This window comes from Electrona antarctica (assembly GCF_951216825.1).
Source record: "Electrona antarctica genome assembly, chromosome: 11".
NCBI classification, from domain to species: Eukaryota; Metazoa; Chordata; class Actinopteri; order Myctophiformes; family Myctophidae; genus Electrona; species Electrona antarctica.
In genome coordinates, this window is record NC_136792.1 from 52,397,769 (window position 1) to 52,421,185 (window position 23,417).

At 44.1% G+C, this 23,417-nt stretch overlaps 1 protein-coding gene across 2 annotated transcripts in view; it reads right to left on the reverse strand.

Annotated features, from left to right (window-relative positions):
• Window positions 1-2,579: 2,579 nt before the first annotated feature.
• Window positions 2,580-23,417, reverse strand: part of strn4 (striatin, calmodulin binding protein 4) — a 47,559-nt gene continuing 26,721 nt past the window's right edge. Inside the window, exons 9-18 of one of the 2 annotated variants that reach the window (XM_079515052.1) lie at window positions 21,808-21,926; window positions 21,016-21,185; window positions 19,106-19,153; window positions 18,507-18,628; window positions 17,542-17,709; window positions 10,969-11,109; window positions 10,749-10,847; window positions 9,344-9,430; window positions 7,173-7,371; window positions 2,580-3,291 (exon numbers count right to left, since the gene is read on the reverse strand). In XM_079515052.1, the coding sequence (XP_079371178.1) occupies window positions 7,202-7,371; window positions 9,344-9,430; window positions 10,749-10,847; window positions 10,969-11,109; window positions 17,542-17,709; window positions 18,507-18,628; window positions 19,106-19,153; window positions 21,016-21,185; window positions 21,808-21,926 (1,124 nt within the window). In that variant the 3' untranslated portion in view covers window positions 2,580-3,291; window positions 7,173-7,201. Of the gene's footprint in view, window positions 3,292-7,172; window positions 7,372-9,343; window positions 9,431-10,748; window positions 10,848-10,968; window positions 11,110-17,541; window positions 17,710-18,506; window positions 18,629-19,105; window positions 19,154-21,015; window positions 21,192-21,807; window positions 21,927-23,417 lie in introns of both variants that reach the window. The other variant, XM_079515051.1, reaches the window with a different exon arrangement.

Genomic DNA, 23,417 nt, shown 5'->3' on the forward strand with positions numbered 1-23,417 from the left:
GAGGCAGAGCAAATATCAAACATTCTTGATGTTGATCGGGCCGATCCCGATCGCGCTTTGAGCGGTCGGGCACCCCCCGAGCGTCAAAAATGCCCGATTATCGGCTAGTGTAAGGCCACCTTTATTCTTATGTAGTGTCTGATTTTGATGCTACATTATCGGTAACCTATTTTTGCCGGATCCCGGAGCCCACTTTGGGAACCACGCTTATAAATCCTGATTATCGCCAACTCCACAATCAATTAGCCACCAGCACTGAAATGATAAAGGCTGACTTCATACACACATCTCCGAAATGATAACTCGGCACCACCATTGTCATTATGAAATGTACGTCGACTTGTATCTCAGTCATGAAATTGTTTGATTACGAGGTGAATAATAGCCTAATGATAAAATAAAATGAACAAAAAGACATTCACTCAATATGATCTATAGCTCAGTGAGTGTGAAAAACATACTTGACACACACACACATCCCTGATTCTGACTCAAGACTAACAAGGTTTTAGCACCGAGATTTGACTAGTGCACAACACTCACACACACACACACACACACACACACACACACACACACACACACACACACACACACACACACACACACACACACACACACACACACACACACACACACACACACACACACACACACACACACACACACACGGTAAAAAGTGCCAACTTGCAAAATCTTCAGCGTGTGCCGAGACTAGAGTGACTTTCTACCGTTCTAGTCGAGAGAGTTGAACTGTTCTCCTATGATAGCTACCTCACAATTTGCAGTGGTTCTCAAACCTTTTCATTTCAAGGACCCCCCCCATTAACCCATTTTGGGCGGGAACCCCTTTTGGTGTTAGCATTATGTTATGCTTTAGCTATTGAAAAATAGCAGATCTACAAGCTCATAGCGCGCCACCGAGTGGCGCGCTACGAGCTTGTAGGTCTGCTATTTTTTGAAAAATCGAAGAACGACTGACATAGAAACATAGCTTTTTCAGAAAACTGTCAGGATGTAGAAGACATTTTTAGAATCTGATCTCAGGTCAAAATGGATTAACCCCCTCAAGGAATCCTGAGGGTCCCCCGGACCCCACTTTGAGAACCACTGTCCTATATTGATTAATACTGCATGAGTGAACGGCAGTCTAAAGTTTAAAGTACTGAAACTAACAGTGCTTCCTCAATTAGTGGAGATTGTGTTCCCCCGGCTCGCACCCACCGGTACATAAGATACATACATACTGTACATACACACACACACACACACACACACACACACACACACTGTGGCACGCACACAAGACAAGCAAGACATGTGAACGACACCAACTCTCGAAACAGGAGACCGCATTACACAAGACGTACAAATAGCGTGACTTTAGTGTCCTGGAAATGAGGTTGAAATTAAAGCTATTTGTTGTTAGGTGACTGGGCTAGTTTTTATGTCTCTCCGGCACCCAAACCAAACCCACGGCGATCTCTAGAGCCCCCCCCCCCCCCCCCGGCTGCTACTTCCCCAGAATCCCCACATACACTCCTCCGGGGTCTTTGGAATGAAAACAAATGGCTCTTTTCCGACTATGAGAGGGGGGGGGTTGTTAGCCAAGAACCTCCCATAACCTGTTTTAACTTTCCATTGTGACCAGAACCACCCACTGGTACGTCCTAAGAAAAGAGAATCAAACTCATAAAAAAAGAAAGAAAAAAAGCATACATTTTAAATTATGGGTTAGAACTCTGGGTTTAGTAAAAACCTCCTGAGCAGGGCCCCCAAAAATGGGTTTCCGAGACCCTTAACTGAAGCCAAGTCGTAGCCGTTTATATGGACACAAATCCCAGAGAACCTGGGAATAAGTTGTTTCACAGCACGGCAATGGTTCGCTTGGTTCCTGTTGTAGTGAAAAAGAGCCCAAATTGTTCTCCTCCGTCTGTGTGCAGCGGCTGGTTGGATGGATGGATGGATGGATGGTCTCCCGACTGGCCCTTATGACGGCACCGTCATCAGGCCGTGTCCACAATCATGTTAGCAACAAAGTGAATGAAGCGTTGTGTCTACAGTACTGCGTCAACATTAACCCATTTTAGACCTGACCGATTCTTTAAAAACATCTTCTAAATCATGACAGTTTTCTGAAAAAAACTCAGTTTTTATGTCAGTGGTTCTCAAACTAATTCATGTCAAGGACCCCTAGAATTATGTGTAATTGGCCGCTGACCCCCCCATCTGAAAATATGTTGTTCCAGGAACTCCCCAGAAGCAAAGATTTGCGCGACATTGTCGCGCAAAAATTTTGCGCGACAAATTCATAGCGCGGCACCGAGTGCCGCACTATGAATTTGTAGGTCTGCTATGAGCTTGTAGATCTTGTAGATTTTTCAATAGCTAAAGTATAACATAATGCTTTAAAACACCAAAAGGGGTTCCCGCCCAAAATGGGTTAATTAAGAGTATGTGTGAACGTCGTGTGGAGGCCTGTCACAATTATTACATCATCGCAAATTGTTTTGCATAATCGTCATATAATCGTTTTGTGTTTTGAAAAAAGGTTCAACATGGAAACAAGCTTACACGTGTTGTAAGCTTGTAGATCTGCTATTTATTTATTTTTAAACTGAAGAAATGTATTATAAAATTATAATCTGCCCTGTGCGATTTGTGATTATGAAGCCTAAAAAAAACGGAGAAAAAAAATGAAAATTTGTATTCACATGTTCCAATGTCAATGCCAAAAAACACAATGAAATCGTTAATCGCAATTATTGGTGTGACAATTAATCGCCATCTGTAATCGTGACGATTATATGTGCGCTGTGCATATGAACGTGTGTGTGTGTACAAACGCACACACGGGTCTCCTTCTGCATGCCCTGTGAGTGTGTGAGCCGCTCCGAGCACACGACAAACGCATTCAGTACATACACACAGTGTCTCGTAACCGTTGGCGGGCAGACCGGGGGGGGGGGGGGGTCCAATCGAACGTGACTCATTGTAGTGTAGAAAAGTGTTAATCCCAGACGTCAGAGAGTTGAAAACAGAGCAGCCGAGGAAGGTTGAAGTTAATATAAAAAAAGCGGTGTGATTAGTATCGCAGCGAGTCACTGAGGCATCATGGGAGCAGCCAAGGAATCCAGAGAATTGTCGGCGTCCGTCCTGTGGTGGTGAACCCAGCCAGTGGGGTGCAGGACAACGTGTGTGTGTGTGTGTGTGTGTGTGTGTGTGTGTGGATGAGGTTTGTCCATTGAAGTCTTCAGTCTTTTGGCCCAAGTATAGGATGGTTGTAGGACTCTGTGTAGTAAAAACAAAACAAAGAAAATACAAAAGGTAAATAACTGCTGCTTTGCTTTACAATTCCACTTGTTTAAAGGACCACTTCACCACTTTTCAACATCTCTTCATATAATTGGTCCTCACTAATGTTCATGATAAAACACCACCATAATTGTCTCCACCAGGCCGAAGGCATGGGGAGAGAGTATGTTTTGCACTCCGTCCGTGTGTGTGTGTGTGTGTGTGTGTCCGTCCGTGTGTCCTTCCGTCCGTCCGTTACCAGCTAATCTCCGGCACCGTTAACCCGGTCGATGCCAAACTTTGCACACACACTCCCTGGATGCCAACGATGAACCTCTGCCCCACATTTTCCAGAACGGCCTGTTATAGCGCCACCATGAGGCAGCTTTTCACATGTTTTACCTAAAACTGCACCGATCTGCGTGAAACGTTGCATGCACACTCCCTAGAGGCCAAGGACAAACCGTTGACCTGCATTTTCCGCATCTGCCTTTTATAGCGCCACCAGGAGGCCAACTTTTGTAAAACACATTTTTTGATATTACTCCTCCAGATTCTGTCCAAAAATCTCACAAATCGTTACACACTATCTCTATGGTCATGTGCTCAAGTCGGATCTGTCCGATATTTCATATTCCATCCTAATTGGCTATAATTAGCTTTCACAGTTTGCAAGATTGCCCCGTTTTGAACAAAAGCCTCAAATCATGAACGCAGCATGCAATTTACGTGAAATCTTTCACACATTTTCTTACTAGGCTGAGGAATATATCCCACCCTTTTCACATTGGCCTGTTATAGCACCACCAACAGGTTGATTTTTGCAAAACACATTTTTGGAACAAAATGCCTCAAAAACATGTTTATATTAATCCTAAACATTTTGCCAAACATCTCACACAGTCCTATCCTCCTGGTGGAGACCTGTGCCCAGAAGGGCACTTTTTCTAGTTTCCTACTCAGTCTGTGTCTCATAGGAGGGCTTTGGGCAGTTCGGACACCCGTCCACCAGTGACATCATCATTGTCTCCACCAGGCCGAAGGCATGGGGAGAGAGTATGTTTTGCACTCCGTCCGTGTGTGTGTGTGTGTGTGTGTGTGTGTGTCCGTCCTTCCGTCCGTCCGTTACCAGCTAATCTCCGGCACCGTTAACCCGGTCGATGCCAAACTTTGCACACACACTCCCTGGATGCCAACGATGAACCTCTGCCCCACATTTTCCAGAACGGCCTGTTATAGCGCCACCATGAGGCAGCTTTTCACATGTTTTACCTAAAACTGCACCGATCTGGTGAAACGTTGCATGCACACTCCCTAGAGGCCAAGGACAAACCTTTGACCTGCATTTTCCGCATCTGCCTTTTATAGCGCCACCAGGAGGCCGACTTTTGTAAAACACATTTTTTGATATTACTCCTCCAGATTCTGTCCAAAAATCTCACAAATCGTTACACAGTATCTCTATGGTCATGTGAGCAAGTCGGATCTGTCCGATATTTCATATTCCATCCTAATTGCCTATAATTGGCTTTCACAGTTTGCAAGATTGCCCCGTTTTGAACAAAAGCCTCAAATCATGAACGCAGCGTGCAATTTACGTGAAATCTTTCACACATTTTCTTACTAGGCTGAGGAATATATCCCACCCTTTTCACATTGGCCTGTTATAGCGCCACCAACAGGTTGATTTTTGCAAAACACATTTTGCCTCAAATCATCCAATTGCCATCAAAGGCGTATGAAGAAATGGCACCCTTTTCACATTGGCCTATTATAGCGCCACGAGGAGGCCACAACCTGACCTGCCCTGGTGGAGACCTGTGCCCCGAGGGGCACTTTTTCTAGTTAGGCAGATGTTTTTTTTAAACAAGATTTGTTTTAAAATATATTTAGATTTTTATTATCATGAGAACGATGGCTTCAACTTTTGCATTGCAACTTTTCAGGAAAAGAAAGCCTGCCGTTTCTATTAGCTTGGATTCACCATCGATGATGTCACTGGTGGACGGGTTTCTGAACTGCCCACAGCCTTCCTATGAGACTGAGTAGGAAAAAATGGTGGTATTTTACCCTAAACATTAGTTAGGACCAAATATAGGAAGAGAAGTTGAAAAGTGGTGAAGTGGTCCTTTAATCTGTATCCTGACTGCGTTCGATATCCTGTTTGGATGAAATTGGTATGCCGGCGTGAAAAAAATATTTTCTGTATGCCAACGACCTACCTCCAACCCTATTGGTCCGACAGTCATTAGACCAACGACCTACCTCCAACCCTATTGGTCCGACAGTCATTAGACCAACGACCTACCTCCAACCCTATTGGTCCGACAGTCATTAGACCAACGACCTACCTCCAACCCTATTGGTCCGACAGTCATTAGACCAACGACCTACCTCCAACCCTATTGGTCCGACAGTCATTAGACCAACGACCTACCTCCAACCCTATTGGTCCGACAGTCATTAGACCAACGACCTACCTCCAACCCTATTGGTCCGACAGTCATTAGACCAACGACCTACCTCCAACCCTATTGGTCCGACAGTCATTAGACCAACGACCTACCTCCAACCCTATTGGTCCGACTGTCATTAGACCAACGACCTACCTCCAACCCTATTGGTCCGACAGTCATTAGACCAACGACCTACCTCCAACCCTATTGGTCCGACAGTCATTAGACCAACGACCTACCTCCAACCCTATTGGTCCGACAGTCATTAGACCAACGACCTACCTCCAACCCTATTGGTCCGACAGTCATTAGACCAACGACCTACCTCCAACCCTATTGGTCCGACAGTCATTAGACCAACGACCTACCTCCAACCCTATTGGTCCGACAGTCATTAGACCAACGACCTACCTCCAACCCTATTGGTCCGACAGTCATTAGACCAACGACCTACCTCCAACCCTATTGGTCCGACAGTCATTAGACCAACGACCTACCTCCAACCCTATTGGTCCGACAGTCATTAGACCAACGACCTACCTCCAACCCTATTGGTCCGACTGTCATTAGACCAACGACCTACCTCCAACCCTATTGGTCCGACTGTCATTAGACCAACGACCTACCTCCAACCCTATTGGTCCGACTGTCATTAGACCAACGACCTACCTCCAACCCTATTGGTCCGACTGTCATTAGACCAACGACCTACCTCCAACCCTATTGGTCCGACAGTCATTAGACCAACGACCTACCTCCAACCCTATTGGTCCGACAGTCATTAGACCAACGACCTACCTCCAACCCTATTGGTCCGACTGTCATTAGACCAACGACCTACCTCCAACCCTATTGGTCCGACTGTCATTAGACCAACGACCTACCTCAAACCCTATTGGTCCGACAGTCATTAGACCAACGACCTACCTCAAACCCTATTGGTCCGACAGTCATTAGACCAACGACCTCCAACCCTATTGGTCCGACTGTCATTAGACCAACGACCTACCTCCAACCCTAACCCTAACCTAACCTCAAAGGTATTCACACTTTAACCCATTTTGGGCGGGAAGTCACCTCTTCACCGCAAAACCATGACTATAGGGCCTTGCAAACGGGGAGCGAGGAACGCACGCGTTGTTGCCTGGATCAACGACAGGTCTGGCTCAAGAGGGGCGCGACAACGCAAGCGTAAAAAAAAAGAAAAAGCTAAACCGAATTCAGGTCTGGTGAGTCGCGGGCATGTGCACGAAACGAGCACGCGCGCAACAAATTCACGGGACCGCGCTCACGTAAATACACCGCGACTTCTCCGAGCAAAAAAACGCAGGCCTCATTGAAAATGAACTATAGGCTGCGTTTTATCGCTCCCCGTTTTCAAGGCCCTTATATTCATAAGGGCCACTTTCAACTGCATCTCACCAGAGCGGTGTGTGTGTGCGTGCGTGTGGTCAGACGAAGATCTTGGCGAGTGCGTCGGCTCCGGCGCTGGCGATGAAGGGCTGCGAGGAGTGGAAGGCCACGTCGTGGATGGCCTCGTCGTGCTTCTTCCTGTGGGCCGTGATCTCCTGCACACACGTCCTGTTGTCCAGCATCCACAGGCGCACCGAGCAGTCGTGGCCTGCAGGGGGGGCAAGAGTGCCAGGGTGAAGATGATGGGGGAGGGCAGATACAGAGATCAGCATGGAACCATAGAGTTATAAAGGATGGAGGGACCCTCCAACCCACGAACAATGGTTGAATAAAGTAAAAGAAATTAGAGACATGGAAGAAATTACTTATTTGGTGAGGCTACAAAATGAGCAATTTATTAAGAAATGGACGCCCTTCGCACGCATCGAGATTTAACATTACAAAGATGTATTTCTATTTTCCCTCCTTCCTCTGTGTGTTGCGCTGCGTGATGACGCTGAAAACGGGACTCGGCGCTGATTGGTTGTTCGTTAGACCCACGCCCACCACCGATTCTCATTGGATAATACATTTTTGTACCGAAGAAATTATAGGTTCACAGTGCAACACCAGACCAAGAGACGGAGTCCACTCAGAGAGTGGGCGGGGTCTTTGGGCTGGATCCAGGCTACTCCAGAGGGCCACTGTAGTTCCACACTCACTCCAGAGGGCCACTGTTATTTATGTAGTTCCACACTCACTCCAGAGGGCCACTGTTATTTATGTAGTTCCACACTCACTCCAGAGGGCCACTGTTATTTATGTAGTTCCACACTCACTCCAGAGGGCCACTGTTATTTATGTAGTTCCACACTCACTCCAGAGGGCCACTGTTATTTATGTAGTTCCACACTCACTCCAGAGGGCCACTGTTATTTATGTAGTTCCACACTCACTCCAGAGGGCCACTGTTATTTATGTAGTTCCACACTCACTCCAGAGGGCCACTGTTATTTAGTTCCACACTCACTCCAGACTGAGGGCCACATTGTGTATACTGGCGTAGCAAAAATAGCTGATCTACAACACTGAGACACGTTTTGAGCTTGTAGATCAGCTATTTTTGTTCTTATTTGAATTAAAATCCTGAATAATGTTTTGCTATTTTTCAATTGGAATCCTGAAAAGTAACCTTTTCATTTAATTTCAAATGCATTTAGTTATAGTTATTACTTTATGAACTAAATACAAATACATTGGACATTAAAAAATACAATAACATTTTAATACTACTCATTAAGCTACATAAATAGACTGAAGTAATTAAAGCGGGTCATGTTTGCATGTTTGGAATTGTAACATCTGAAATCTAAATTATATCAGTATTGTGATATTAACCGTTTCCGTCCGTAGGACGGCTCCACACGTCCTAGGGAACCCAATCGGCGCGTACAAAGGACGTGTGTACACGTCCTAGCGCGTCCTCAATGATGTCAGGCGAGAGAAGAATATTCTGAATTTTTTCCTTTTTTAATTTTTGACTGAGACTCTCAGGCACCCGTCGCTTCGCTCTGCCTTCATATTAGCTTACCGTTCGATTAGCTGTTAGCGCGGCAGAAAGAATGCCTCGTCTCTCCTAATCCAGGGCTTCATTTCTGACTTTCTGACATGCCTCTTGTTCAAAATATGAATGCTTTGGAGCTTCTAGCGATATAATAGACTCGACTCGAGACCAAGTAAAGCTAACAAAATATTTCTCCGGTTTTCTTCCGGATTGTTTTAAAAAAAAGAAAGAAACAAGTTCAGATCAGCAAGTTTCCTATTACTGTGTGGAAGCCAGTCAGAACAATTTAGGCATTTAGCAGACTTAATCCAGAGCGATGTAGGGTCTGTTGTGAGACAGGTAGCCTGGAACTCACCTATGCTTTTTATGGCATAGGCAGCTCCCGGCAGGATCCGCCGGGAGAAACTATGCGCAGCTGCTAGACATGAGACTAATTAGAGCGACAGAGAGAGAGAGAGGAGTGTGTGGTGTGTATGTGTGCGTGTGTGTCAATTTAACAAAGGTGCAGACGATCAGAAATCAGCAGAGAGTGAGTGATGTTTGCGCTACTCTATGCCAAATTGAAGTGGAAGTTTTTTTTCTCCCTGCAGGAAATAAAAACGTCTGGGTTTCCGAGGCTATGAGACAGGTGACTTACTGCCAGAGATGAGGTAAGTGCCTTTAGGGTCTGTTGTGAGACAGGTGACTGCGTCGAGGTGGGCCACCATTGAATGAACCACTTTTCCTGCATGGGGAAACAACACATGAAAGCGGTTCAGGATTAGGATTAGGACTGAAACTCTCCATTCTTTTCTGAGCGATGACCTCTTCGAATAATTGTTTAACCCAGTCTAAATCCTCCAATTTTCTGAAATAAATATTTTCACGATTTTTCAAAAATAGCAGACCTACAAGCTCGTAGCGCGCCACTCGGTGGCGCGCTATGAGCTTGTAGATCTGCTATTTTTCAATAGCTAAATTATAACAATGTTTAAAACACCAAAAGGGGTTCCCGCCCAGAATGGGTTAAAGGTATATTCAGTGATTTCACTTAATTCAAATATCACTTCTTTTTTTGTTTTGTTGTGATAATTCTCCCAACTATAGAGTGTGCTGACCATATAAGATAAGGTGTTCCTCCCTGTCCCCAGTGAGACCCTGGGATCAAAAAACTTTTTGTTTCGTTTTTTGGCTAGGTGGCCAAGTCTTCATCCAATCAGGGCCCCCCCCCCCCCCCCCCCCACTGTAGAGCGTGTGCATGTGCACATCTTGTTAACGGGGCGGACTGTTTTTTTTTCCAAATCACCCAAATCACTGAATTTAAATCGAAAAAGCATATATTCTTTTTTAAATATACTTTTATATATCGTGCCTGAAGAAGGTCAATAGACCGAAATATTGCAATAAATGATTGTGCACAGATTTGAGTGTGACTCCAGCACCTCACCTAAACCTTTCAGCAGATGGCCTAAAAATGTAATATATATATATTTTTTTTTTACATATATCAATGAATCAATATTTGTATTTTTGCCTTATCTGATTAACCAAAACAGATAACATTCCCGATCTACAAGCTCATAAAATGTTTTTATTTTGAAAAATCAATAACTGTTGCACCGCTAATCCAACCCTAACCCACGCCGAACGCACCCCTAATCCACCCCTAAGGGTCGATTCATACTCCTATTTCACCGCTGTTTCGGCGCTGTAGTGCCGAAATGATTTCGGCTCGTCAGAAATTTTCAGTAGCACCGAAGAGCCGACTTTAGGACGGTACCCGCCCCCCCGAACCTCAAATTACGTCACATTGTAGGCTCTACAGAGCCGAACCGACTTTTATTCGGCTCTAAAAATAGGAGTATGAATCGGCCCTTACCCACCTCGAACCCACCCCGAACCCAACCCTAACTCACCCCTAATCCAACCCTAACCCACCCCTAAACCCAGGAACAAACTGATGAAAGGCCATGGACCTTAGAGAAACACGGATGAGCAGCGTGCACACCAACACACACCTTATAGAAACACGGATAAGCAGCAGCGTGCACACCAACACACACCTGTCTTGTTGTCGAGGAAACGGATGGTGCGGTTCTCATGTGCTGTGATGGAGACGGCCTCTAATGGATGGCTGACCACTTGGTTTATCAGCTCGCTGCCTACAGACCCCCACACACACACACACACACACACACACACACACACACATGAGCCCTGAAATCAACAACAATACCAGATATTTGAGGACCATGACGGGCATTCAATGTGTCCAGAACCTACCGTCCTTGGTCTGCGTGTCGAGGACCATGATGCTCTGCTCCGTGTTGAGGTCATACAGCAGCGTCTCGCCGCCATCGTACGACACCACCACCTGGCTGGGGTCAGTGGTGACGAAGGCCACCGAGGTGGGCGTGCCATGCTCTAGGAGAGGAACACAGAGAGACCAGGGGTCAGGACACGACACCGTGTAGACCAGAGAGAGAGACACACACGGGATGGAGGCCCTAAGGCAGGGTTCCCCAATAAATTTTCCTCAAGGGCCATATTTTTACCAGGCTGGGGGCCGAGTCCGTGCGCGCAAAATATTTGGGTATTTTATTTTTTCATTTTTAAGCTTAGAATAGGATGTAGAACTGTGGTTCTCAACCAGTGGTCCTTGTCCTTGAGGGGGTCCCAGCTAAATGATGGAGAGTTGGTAAACAAATGGACCCTTATAGATCCATAACTCTGAGTGTGTAAAATTAATTCATTTTCAAGGGCAAGACCCCATTTGAAAAGATTCTCATCATTTTAATTTGAAGGATGCCCAGTTTGACATGCATAGGCTGCTGCTACTGAACCCCATGTAATGCCATTTATATCTGGGACCTCAATTTATTATAACTTTTAATTATTTATTTATATATCGTAAGATCATTGTCAACTTAACTCTGAGAGAGCACAAATGGAACCAAATTATGGACCTGTTATGGTTCCACTCTCCATTTGAGTGCCAAAAGCCCTTGAACATGATTAAGGATTACTGTCATTATGGTAATCTCACACACGGTGCTTTAAAAGTCAATCAATATCACTTTGCATCTTTGTGACAGGCCGAAAAATTGTTGGAAATATTCAACATTTTCCCCTTAGGCACAAGATCGGTATCGATCGTGAGAAACATAATCGGGTTCCATCCCAAAAAACCTGATCGGAAGCACCTCTAAGTTTTTAAGTCAACGAAATCAGCACGGCACACACAGTGTTGTTTTTGGCTGCAAATTTCTATTTTAGTTTTAGTCATAGTCTCTTGAATAGTTTATTTAGTTTTAGTCACCCGGAATGTTTTAGTGTTAGTCTAGTTTTAGTCGACTAAATGTCATAAGATTTTGGTCGACTAAATCTACAGTTGGCTTAGTCGACTAAAACGTATTTTGGTGGGCCTTGATGCCGTTGTAATGGCTGATTTTACACTTGCTGAAAATAGCTGATCTACAAGCTCACAACCGCTTGTAGATCGGCTATTTTCAGCATGCAACCAAGTGTAAAATGACTTATACTGGATCTCTTGTTCACTAGTCCCTTCCTAACATTTTAGTCTAGTTGTTATTTGTTGACGAAATTGTCAGCATATCTAGTCTTTTTCATTCAGTTTCCATTTAGTTTTCGTCAGTGGAAAAAGGTAGTCGACGAACATTTTTAGTCTTAGTTTTAGTCGACGAAATCAACACTGGACGACACACCACCACCACACAGACACCTGGTACCTTTCTCCTTGTTGAACACAGACACACCACCACCACACAGACACCTGGTACCTTTCTCCTTGTTGAACACAGACACACCACCACACAGACACCTGGTACCTTTCTCCTTGTTGAACACAGACACACCACCACACAGACACCTGGTACCATTCTCCTTGTTGAACACAGACACACCACCACACAGACACCTGGTACCTTTCTCCTTGTTGAACACAGACACACCACCACCACACAGACACCTGGTACCTTTCTCCTTGTTGAACACAGACACACCACCACCACACAGACACCTGGTACCTTTCTCCTTGTTGAACACAGACACACCACCACACAGACACCTGGTACCTTTCTCCTTGTTGAACACAGACACACCACCACACAGACACCTGGTACCATTCTCCTTGTTGAACACAGACACACCACCACACAGACACCTGGTACCTTTCTCCTTGTTGAACACAGACACACCACCACACAGACACCTGGTACCTTTCTCCTTGTTGAACACATACACACCACCACACAGACACCTGGTACCTTTCTCCTTGTTGAACACAGACACACCACCACACAGACACCTGGTACCTTTCTCCTTGTTGAACACAGACACACCACCACACAGACACCTGGTACCTTTCTCCTTGTTGAACAGACTGTTAGCGAAAACCCTGCTCGAAGGCCATTTGTTAAGGAAATTATGAGGTCCCATCATTGGTGATCAGCAGAGGCGAAGGCAACTTCACAAGGAGTCCGGCATATCGTCAATTCGTTCTTTATTCATCGTTCCCATCATCTCAGTACAGCAGAATGGTTTAACAGTCCAACAGCACTCTCCCACCGCTCTCCTCATCAATGACATCCAACCCCCTTTTATTTCCCAACCACACACCCCCAAATTGACAGTCAGTGACAGGTGTTTTATTCAAATACAACAGGACATGGACAGATAATAACAGGTGGTGTTACAGCATCTCCGTTCATGGTGTTGTTCATGGTGTTTGCTGACAGACAGGAACCTACTCTAAATGGGATAACAGAGATGCTATACAAAATGTTCATATAAGGATCTGCGCTAAAGATAAGGGTGACACACAAATAAGTATACCTTTGCTGACAGTATGGAGGAGTCAAGTCAGCTGTTAGATTGACAGGAAGACTGCTCTAAATGGGAGATAGTTGGAGGCAAGCAGGAAACAACTAATTTGAGAACACACCCAAGTAGGTAGAGGCAATAGTGACAGCTGTCAGGTGACAGCTGTCGGTCAGTCCGAATGCGTATTTGTGATAGTCCATCCTATTTGACTGAATGGAATACAATTATAGTTCTTATTGAATAGTAGAATTGGCATTCTAAAACTGCCACTACAATCCACCGCTTTATATATGAAAATTGATACCTTATTAATTTACATGGCCCAGGAGATTTTTAGAATGACAAATATTGATGATTAAAACTGTATGGCTAGATTCATGTTTGATGACAGTGGTCAGATAAAGAAGGTTTCGCTATTAAGAAATTTAAAAATTACTGGACACATCTAGAATCAAGAAAAACACATCTATAGTTAAATTAGAAGATAGTAAACACATCTAGTTAAATTTAGGAAGAAATTTAAGAAGATAGTAGAGCTTGTAGATCTGCTATTTATATATTTTTTTCTTTCCCTATACTATTTTTTAACTTTGTAATTCCACACTACAAAATACCTATAATAGTTAGTTTAAGACCCAAATGAACTGAAATGATTTAACTCAAATTAAAATAATTGAAATGGATTATATTAGGATAGAATTTAAACACTCAACAATTAAAATAATGTAATACTTTAAAACTTTAACCTGGTAAAACTTTAACATTAGGATATTCTCCATTGAACAAAACTATGGCCACTGTTAGTCCCCTCTCAGGCTGTTTTTCACACCCGAAAATAAATAAATAAATAGACTGATAATGACCACGTCCTGTATTTTAGGCTCTCTGCTACTTTTAACTCAGTTACACACAAACGCACAAATACCTTTCCTCCCCCCCCCCATTCTGCCAGCTGGACAGAGAAAGAGAGAGAAAGGAAGGCTGTCAATCAGACATTTGTTTTTTTTCCAATATCGAATTAATTCAAATTAAACTGTTACTGATGTGACCAAGGTGAGGTCTCTTTGTCTTAATATTATCTCCATTCGTTCAACATTTTCTGTATTATATTACTTAAGTTAGCGTTCAACCAAAGAATATTTCATATTTATACCAGTGACTTTCTGATAAGGGACGTTCAACCCGAAACTGCTTTATATCATGTATTACTATACTGATAAAGGACGTTCAACCTTGAAGAGAAAGGAACTATTTAACTTTCGTAAGCTCACTAGATTCGATTTTTTGCAGATCTCACCCCGAAAATAAATCCTTTCTCTCTGTTTTCTATACTAAAGGCCTAGTGCTACCTAGTAAATACCAGAATTGACAGGAGATAAAATAATATTAGACGTTTAACCTTGTTAAACCCTCATAAATGATTGATTTCACACTATTGATTTTAACACCTTGAAACACTCACGATTTGAATAATTACTTAGATCCATGTTAATTTATTTGCAAAACTATAAATGTATTCCTTTTAACTAACCCACACATAGGCTGTACCAATGACCCCTCCCCCTCTTGCCATTTTGGCCACGGGGTGTTCAATGAGGAGTCCTTTTAGTACAGTATATGTGCGTGGAAATGAATTCCAATATCTTATCATCCTATTTTAGGATTTTCTAACATTGTTGTTCTTGCCTATACTTTTACAAATTTTAGATTGGAGTCTAGTTAGATTAAAATTTAGATTAGATTTTTAGTAGTTTATCAAAACTCTTGTAGTTCACTACTTGCACATGTAAGACTAAATAGATTAAATCACATAGGGTAAATTACAAACTAAAGATCTAGTTATTCTCAATTGTATTTACCAATTACAAACTAAAGATCTAGTTATTTTCAATTGTATTTACCCTGTCGTAGTTTGTTTTCTTTAGCCAAAATTGATTTGCTGGCCCGTCGTTGCTGTGCGCCGTAATACAGCCGCATGGTTCAGTGGACACCAACGTTTCATATGACCTGTCTGGCCGCAGTAATAGCACAAGTCGTTGACAGGAATGGTGTTGGCTGCGCTGGCTTCATCCTCTCCCATGTGGCGTGCGTGGTTTAGTTGCCGTCTTCTTCTGTCCTTCCTTTCCTGGAGTACAGCATCAACCCTGGCTCGGGTTTGTACTTGTCCTCTCACTGGTCGGCTGTAATATGGTCCTGGGTTGCCAGGCTGGTTACGCCAGGCTTCCCACGGCGGTGGGTGTTGTCTTGGTCTTGGGGTAGGCTTGCTGATGTGGTCTAGCTGGAAGCCGCTCAGTTGATTGGTCATTTCTTTTCCTCTGTGTTTGGTCATTTGAAAGTCTGGTTCTGGCTGGTCTCTGTTGTGGTTGCGGTCGGCATAATAGTTGTTGTTTGGTAGGGACACTTGGAGTTGTGTGTCCCTTCCTTGGTCGTTGTAGTAGCTATCATCTTCATCGTTGACAGGAATGGTTGTTTCGGCGTAGTTGGCTTGGTCCGGGTGGTTGGTTGTGTTGGCGTGTAGTAGTAACGCCGCAGTTTGAAGTTCTTGTTCCAGGAGTGTCACACGTGATACTGCCTGGTCGATTAGCTTTTTCTGGTCCTCCAGTTGGAGTTGAAGAATCGCCTCCCTTTGCTGTGCGTCGCTCATTTCTTGTCGAAGTTTCTTTCGGCTCTGCCTTGCCCCCATCTTTAAAATCGTCGGGTTTTTTTTTCCCAAGTACTCATCTATGGTGAAGACGAAATATCGGCCCTGCGTCACTGCGTCATTTGTTAATGACCCGTCTGGCCAACGCTGATCCAAATACCCTGCTCACATAGCGTCATTTGTTAGCGAAAACCCTGCTCGAAGGCCATTTGTTAAGGAAATTATGAGGTCCCATCATTGGTGATCAGCAGAGGCGAAGGCAACTTCACAAGGAGTCCGGCATATCGTCAATTCGTTCTTTATTCATCGTTCCCATCATCTCAGTACAGCAGAATGGTTTAACAGTCCAACAGCACTCTCCCACCGCTCTCCTCATCAATGACATCCAACCCCCTTTTATTTCCCAACCACACACCCCCAAATTGACAGTCAGTGACAGGTGTTTTATTCAAATACAACAGGACATGGACAGATAATAACAGGTGGTGTTACAGCATCTCCGTTCATGGTGTTGTTCATGGTGTTTGCTGACAGACAGGAACCTACTCTAAATGGGATAACAGAGATGCTATACAAAATGTTCATATAAGGATCTGCGCTAAAGATAAGGGTGACACACAAATAAGTATACCTTTGCTGACAGTATGGAGGAGTCAAGTCAGCTGTTAGATTGACAGGAAGACTGCTCTAAATGGGAGATAGTTGGAGGCAAGCAGGAAACAACTAATTTGAGAACACACCCAAGTAGGTAGAGGCAATAGTGACAGCTGTCAGGTGACAGCTGTCGGTCAGTCCGAATGCGTATTTGACTGAATGGATGATAGTCCATCCTATTTGACTGAATGGAATACAATTATAGTTCTTATTGAATAGTAGAATTGGCATTCTAAAACTGCCACTACAAGACACACCACCACCACACAGACACCTGGTACCTTTCTCCTTGTTGAACACAGACACACCACCACCACACAGACACCTGGTACCTTTCCCCTTGTTGAACACAGACACACCACACCACACAGACACCTGGTACCTTTCTCCTTGTTGAACACAGACACACCACCACACAGACACCTGGTACCTTTCTCCTTGTTGAACACAGACACACCACCACACAGACACCTGGTACCTTTCTCCTTGTTGAACACAGACACACCACCACACAGACACCTGGTACCTTTCTCCTTGTTGAACACAGACACACCACCACCACACAGACACCTGGTACCTTTCTCCTTGTTGAACACAGACACCACCACACAGACACCTGGTACCTTTCTCCTTGTTGAACACAGACACACCACCACACAGACACCTGGTACCTTTCTCCTTGTTGAACACAGACACACCACCACACAGACACCTGGTACCTTTCTCCTTGTTGAACACAGACAGACAAGGAGCCGAGTTCTGGGGGTCCCAGATGCGGACGGTGCCGTCGGCCGCGCAGGAGGCCAGTCGATGGTGGGCTCCCGAGTACGCCAGTCCCCACACACCGTCCTCATGGCCCACCAGGGTGCTGCTTTCAATGCCGGGGTCTGGACACAGACATGTGAGCACGCGCACACACACACGCACACACAAAACAACAAACATTCAACGTGTACACAAAACAAACAAATTAGCAACATTAACTCGTTGTATACTAATGAGATCATGTAAACCAAGTGGTTCCCAAACTTTTCAGGTCGAGACCCGGAAGAGAGATTATAGAGACTTTTGCCCCGGGACCCAAACTAGTGAAAATAGCAGATCTACAATTTTCACTACTTCCTAATCATTTGTTTTCACATTTATGGAATTTCTTAAGAGTTATTTATTCATAAAAATTTAAAATAAGCGTCTGGGAACCAGAGATGTAAAGTACCAGAATGTTCATGGGGAAGGTTAACCCATTTAGGCCTGACCTCAAAATTCAAAATAAAAAATTCTAAATCCTCCAGTTTTCTGAAATAAATATTTTCACGATTTTTCTAAAATAGCAGACCTACAAGCTCGTAGCGTGCTATTTTTCAATAGCTAAAGCATAACATAATGCTAACACCAAAAGGGTGTTAGCATTATGTTACCAAGTAAAATGTTAGCAAGTAAAAAAATCTTCTAAATCCTCCAGTTTTATGAAATAAATATTTTCACGATTTTTCTAAAATAGCAGAACTACAAGCTCGTAGCGCGCCACCGAGTGGCGCGCTACGAGCTTGTAGATCTGCTATTTTTCAATAGCTAAAGCATAACATAATGCTAACACCAAAAGGGGTTCCCGCCCAAAATGGGTTTAAAAAAATGAACTAGCTAAAACGTGATGGTTAAACGGCAGGACGGACACAGAACTGACCGTAGTTGTCGTAAGGATCCACGTTGAGGTCTGGGAGCTTCCAACACCTGATGGTTCCGTCCAGACCGCCACTGTAGCACGACTCTCCGTCGTCTCCCATCGCCAGAGAGAGGACAGCCCCACTGGAGACACACCACAGAACAATGCACGTGTGTGTGTGTGTGTGTGTTAATAGAACAGTTAATAGAACTAATCCATTTAGTAGTTTATAAAAAAAAATAGAATATGTTTTCTTTATTACACTCTTTTTGCAGGATACTGTCAACAAATTACAAAATAACACTCAAGTGGTCATTGGAAATCAGGGCATCAGTGTGTCTGATTGTGTGTGTGTGATTGTGTGTGTGTGTGTGTGTGTGTGTGTGTGTGTGTGTGTGTGTGTGATTGTGTGTGCTTGTGTGTGTGTGCTTGTGTGTGATTGTGTGTGTTTGTGTGTGTGTGTTGTGTGTGTGATTGTGTGTGTGTGTTGTGTGTGTGATTGTGTGTGTGTTTGTGTGTGTGTGTGTGAGCTTGTGTGTGATTGTGTGTGTTGTGTGTGTGTTGTGTGTGTGTTGTGTGTGTGTGTGTGTGCGTTCTCTCTGTGTTGAGTCTCTGCTCACCTGTGAGCTCTGAAGGTGTAGATGGGTTCAACGTCCAGCGCAGCATTCCTGCAGGAAGACCAAATCAAATCAAACTTTAGTTATAAAAGCACATTTAACCCATTTTGACCTGAGATCAGATTCTATAAATGTCTTCTACATCCTGACAGTTTTCTGAAAAAGCTATGTTTCTATGTCAGTCGTTCTTCGATTTTTCAAAAATAGTAGACCTACAAGCTCGTAGCGCGCCACTCGGTGGCGCGCTATGAGCTTGTAGATCTGCTATTTTTCAATAGCTAAAGCATAACGTAATGCTAACACCAAAAGGGGTTCCCGCCCAAAATTGGGTTAAAAACGAAGTGCTGTACAAGCAAAAAAAGAAAAAGAAAAATAAGATCAATAAATCAATATCAAGCGGGTACACATATGGATATAATAAGACACTAAGATAAGAGGTGATCAAATAAAAGGTTGGAATTAAACTAGGCTGTGATTAAAAAGCCAGGTCGGAAGAAAATGTCTCAATGGACTGGTGGGCGGATCTGATGTGAAGAGGAAGGCTATTCCAGAGCCTAGGCCGGGGCAGCCACAGCAAAAAGCACAGTCTCTCCCTCCCCATGGTTTTAAGTAGGGCTGTTTTGGGGGTCAATAGTGAGAGGTGCGCTGACCCGCAGGGCTCTGACCGGCTTATGGTGTTCAAGAAGTTCTGCCAAGTAAAAAAGGGGGCCAAGTCCATTGAGGGATTTAAAAGCCCTTTAGGTTTCCATCAGCCCTGCTGCCACTGCCGTTGAGTTAACTAACCACTTTCAACCTGGCAAACCCTCCCATTTTGGGCATGTCATTAACCCATTCTGACCCGAGATCAGATTCTAAAAATGTCTTCTACATCCTGACCGTTTTCTGAAAAAGCTGTTTCTATGTCAGTGGTTCTTCGATTTTTCAAAAATAGCAGACCTACAAGCTCGTAGCGCGCCACTCGGTGGCGACAAAGTCTTATGCAACGATTATAACAAACTATTCTTTAGTTTTTGACTCACAGAGGCTAAATCTCATCAAATGTTGTGGGTTATGGGTCGACGGAAACTAAAATAAAACTGCATGAAAACTAAGCTATGATGACTAACAATAAGACTAAATATTCGGACAATTTCGTCAAATAAAAAGTCTAAGACTAAAATGTTAGGAATGGACTAGTGGACAAGAGATCCAGTATAAGCCATTTTACACTTGGTTGCATGCTGAAAATAGCAGATCTACAAGCTCTTGTAGATCGGCTATTTTAGTCATTACGACGGCATCAAGGCCCCCCAAAATACATTGTAGTCGACTAAATCAACTGTAGATTTAGTCGACTAAAATCATATGACATTTAGTGGACTAAAACTAGACTAACACAAAAACATTCCAGGTGACTAAAATGTGACTGAAACTAAATGAAAACTATTGAAAGAGACTATGACTAAAACTAAATTTGCTGCCAAAAACAACACTGCATGGGCCCCAAAGCGGTCTCTCTGCTCCTCACTTCTTGGAGTGCATGGCCTTGTTGAGGTTCCACAGCTTGAGCGTGTGTGTGTGTGAGCGTGTGCGTGTGTGCGCGTGCGTGTGTGTGCGAGCGTGTGTGCGTGTGTGTGTGTGTGTGTGTTTACTTCTTGGAGTGCATGGCCTTGTTGAGGTTCCACAGCTTGAGCGTGCGCGCGCGCGCGTGTGTGTGTGTGTGTGTGTGTGTTTACTTCTTGGAGTGCATGGCCTTGTTGAGGTTCCACAGTGTGTGTGTGTGTGCGTGCGTGTGTGTGTGTGTGTTTACTTCTTGGAGTGCATGGCCTTGTTGAGGTTCCACAGTGTGTGTGTGTGTGTGTGTGTGTGTGTTTACTTCTTGGAGTGCATGGCCTTGTTGAGGTTCCACAGTGTGTGTGTGTGTGTGTGCTTACTTCTTGGAGTGCATGGCCTTGTTGAGGTTCCACAGCTTGAGCGTTCCGTCCTCGGAGGCCGTGAGCAGCACGGGCTCCTCGGGGTGAAAGGTCACCGCGCGGATGGCGTCAAAGTGGCTCCGCAGCGTGAAGCGAGGGTTCCACGTCTTCTTGAACTCCTCACGGTTGTCCTGCATCTGACACACACGCGGGCGCACGCACACGCGGGCACCACACACACACACACACACACACACACACACACACACACACATTATGATGCAACACGAACAACACATTATAGGGCACAGGGGGCAATTGAACTGCTTTTTTATGTTTTATCAAATAATCGACTTTCAATCCTTGAATCAGTTTATTTCACCTTGATTCGTTGATGTGTATATGTGTGTGTGTACACACACACACACACATCAACGGAGATATATAGAATAATTCAAAAACAAAAGGGGAAAAAGAATATTTTTTGTTATTCTAATTAATCATGAAAAGTAATCAATAGAATAATCAAAGAAGATCAAATGAACATCTGCAGCCCTAACAAATGCGTCCACCCGCACCCATGGAGAGATCATTGTTATTTTTTGTAAAGATTTGTTGCCTTTATTGATAGTATCAAGTGAAGATGGACAGGAAAGAGGGAGAGAGAGAGAAGGGAAGGGGAGAGACATAGCAGCAAAGGCCACCATGAACGGGACTCGAACACGCGACGCGCTGTCAGGCCAGAGCCCTATATGTGGCATGCCTGGACCATTAGGCCAACGGGCGCGTCCGGAGAGGTCATCGTTTACTCACATCCATGGAGAGGTCATTGTCATTGTTGACGGTGAGGTCAGCCAGCTCGCCCAGGTTCATGTCGGCTCCGGCCACAGCGTCCATGATGAAGACGTCAGAGGAGAAGCCCAGAGCGCCACCTGCAGGTCATACAGAGAAGGGGGGGGCACACAGACTCAGAGATTGTTGGCTTAACCCATTTTGACCCGAGATCAGATTCTAAAAATGTCTTCTAAATCCTGACAGTTTTCTGAAAAAGCTATGTTTCTATGTCAGTGGTTCTTCGATTTTTCAAAAATAGCAGACCTACAAGCTCGTAGCGCGCCACTCGGTGGCGCGCTATGAGCTTGTAGATCTGCTATTTTTCAATAGCTAAAGCATAACATAATGCGAACACCAAAAGGGGTTCTCGCCCAAAATGGATTAAGTTCCAACCACAGGAACTCCTGGTGTCCCTATTCTCATCATTCGACCGCAGTCGAGATCATGGATTTCACAATGCCACCACGCCAGACTTCCCGGTCACTTCATTGCCATCCCCCAGTTCCCCTCCGACACAGGGGTAAGGGGTTGACACTATGGCAGGTAAATACAATGTTGGGGCATGTGGAGTTTGCTTTGGAGTTGCCCAAACTGCAAGTGCACATTTGAGTGAGGACTGAGGAGTCTGCTATAAACGCAACACGAGACATATAGCAATAAACACAACACGAAATCACAACATTGGTATCGGTGTTCGGTATCGGCTAACACAGAAATTGTGGTATCGGATCGGGTATCGGACATCCCTAACTAATAAAATGACGAAAAATGTTCGTCGACTACTAGGGAAAAAACCCTGACGAAAACTAAATGGAAACTAAATGAAAACTAGGCTGTGATGAATAAAACTAAGACTAAATATACTGACAATTTTGTCAACAAATAAAAACTAGACTAAAATGTTAGGAAGGGACTAGTGGACAAGAGATCCAGTATAAGTCATTTTACACTTGGTTGCATGCTGAAAATAGCAGATCTACAAGCTTGTATAGATCGGCTTTTTTCAGCAAGCGTAAAATCAGTCATTACGACGGCATCGAGGCCCTCCAAAATACATTTTAGTCGACTAAATCAACTGTAGAATTAGTAGACCAAAATCTTATGAGTCGACTAAAACTAGACTAACACTAAAACATTCCAGCTGACTAAAATGTGACTTAAAACTAAATGAAAACTATTCAAGAGACTACGACTAAAACTACAATTTGCTGTCAAAATCAACACTGGAACCTTGAGCAACCCTGCTCAACAATAGTCTCCTTTAAATGAACAAAGAGCTAATGAAAAGACAAAACAATAAATGCTAAAGGAGAGTCAACATGTGATCTACAACCACGTGACTAGGAGACAGGTGACACTTTCTAGTACCTATTCAGTATTTTAGCCGTGACGTGATCGCCCCCTCCAGAGATACTTCCGGGTCCTACTTTTGTGTCCCCATAGAGCTATACTGTGACACTCCGTCGGACTAAATATGAGACGAAAACAACCACGAAAGTCTCATTTTACCGCTTTCCTCGCAACAAAGCTGCTGCTCTCCCAAATCTGGCTGTGACAGGCCGCCTGCCCCACACGGAATACTATCGCCA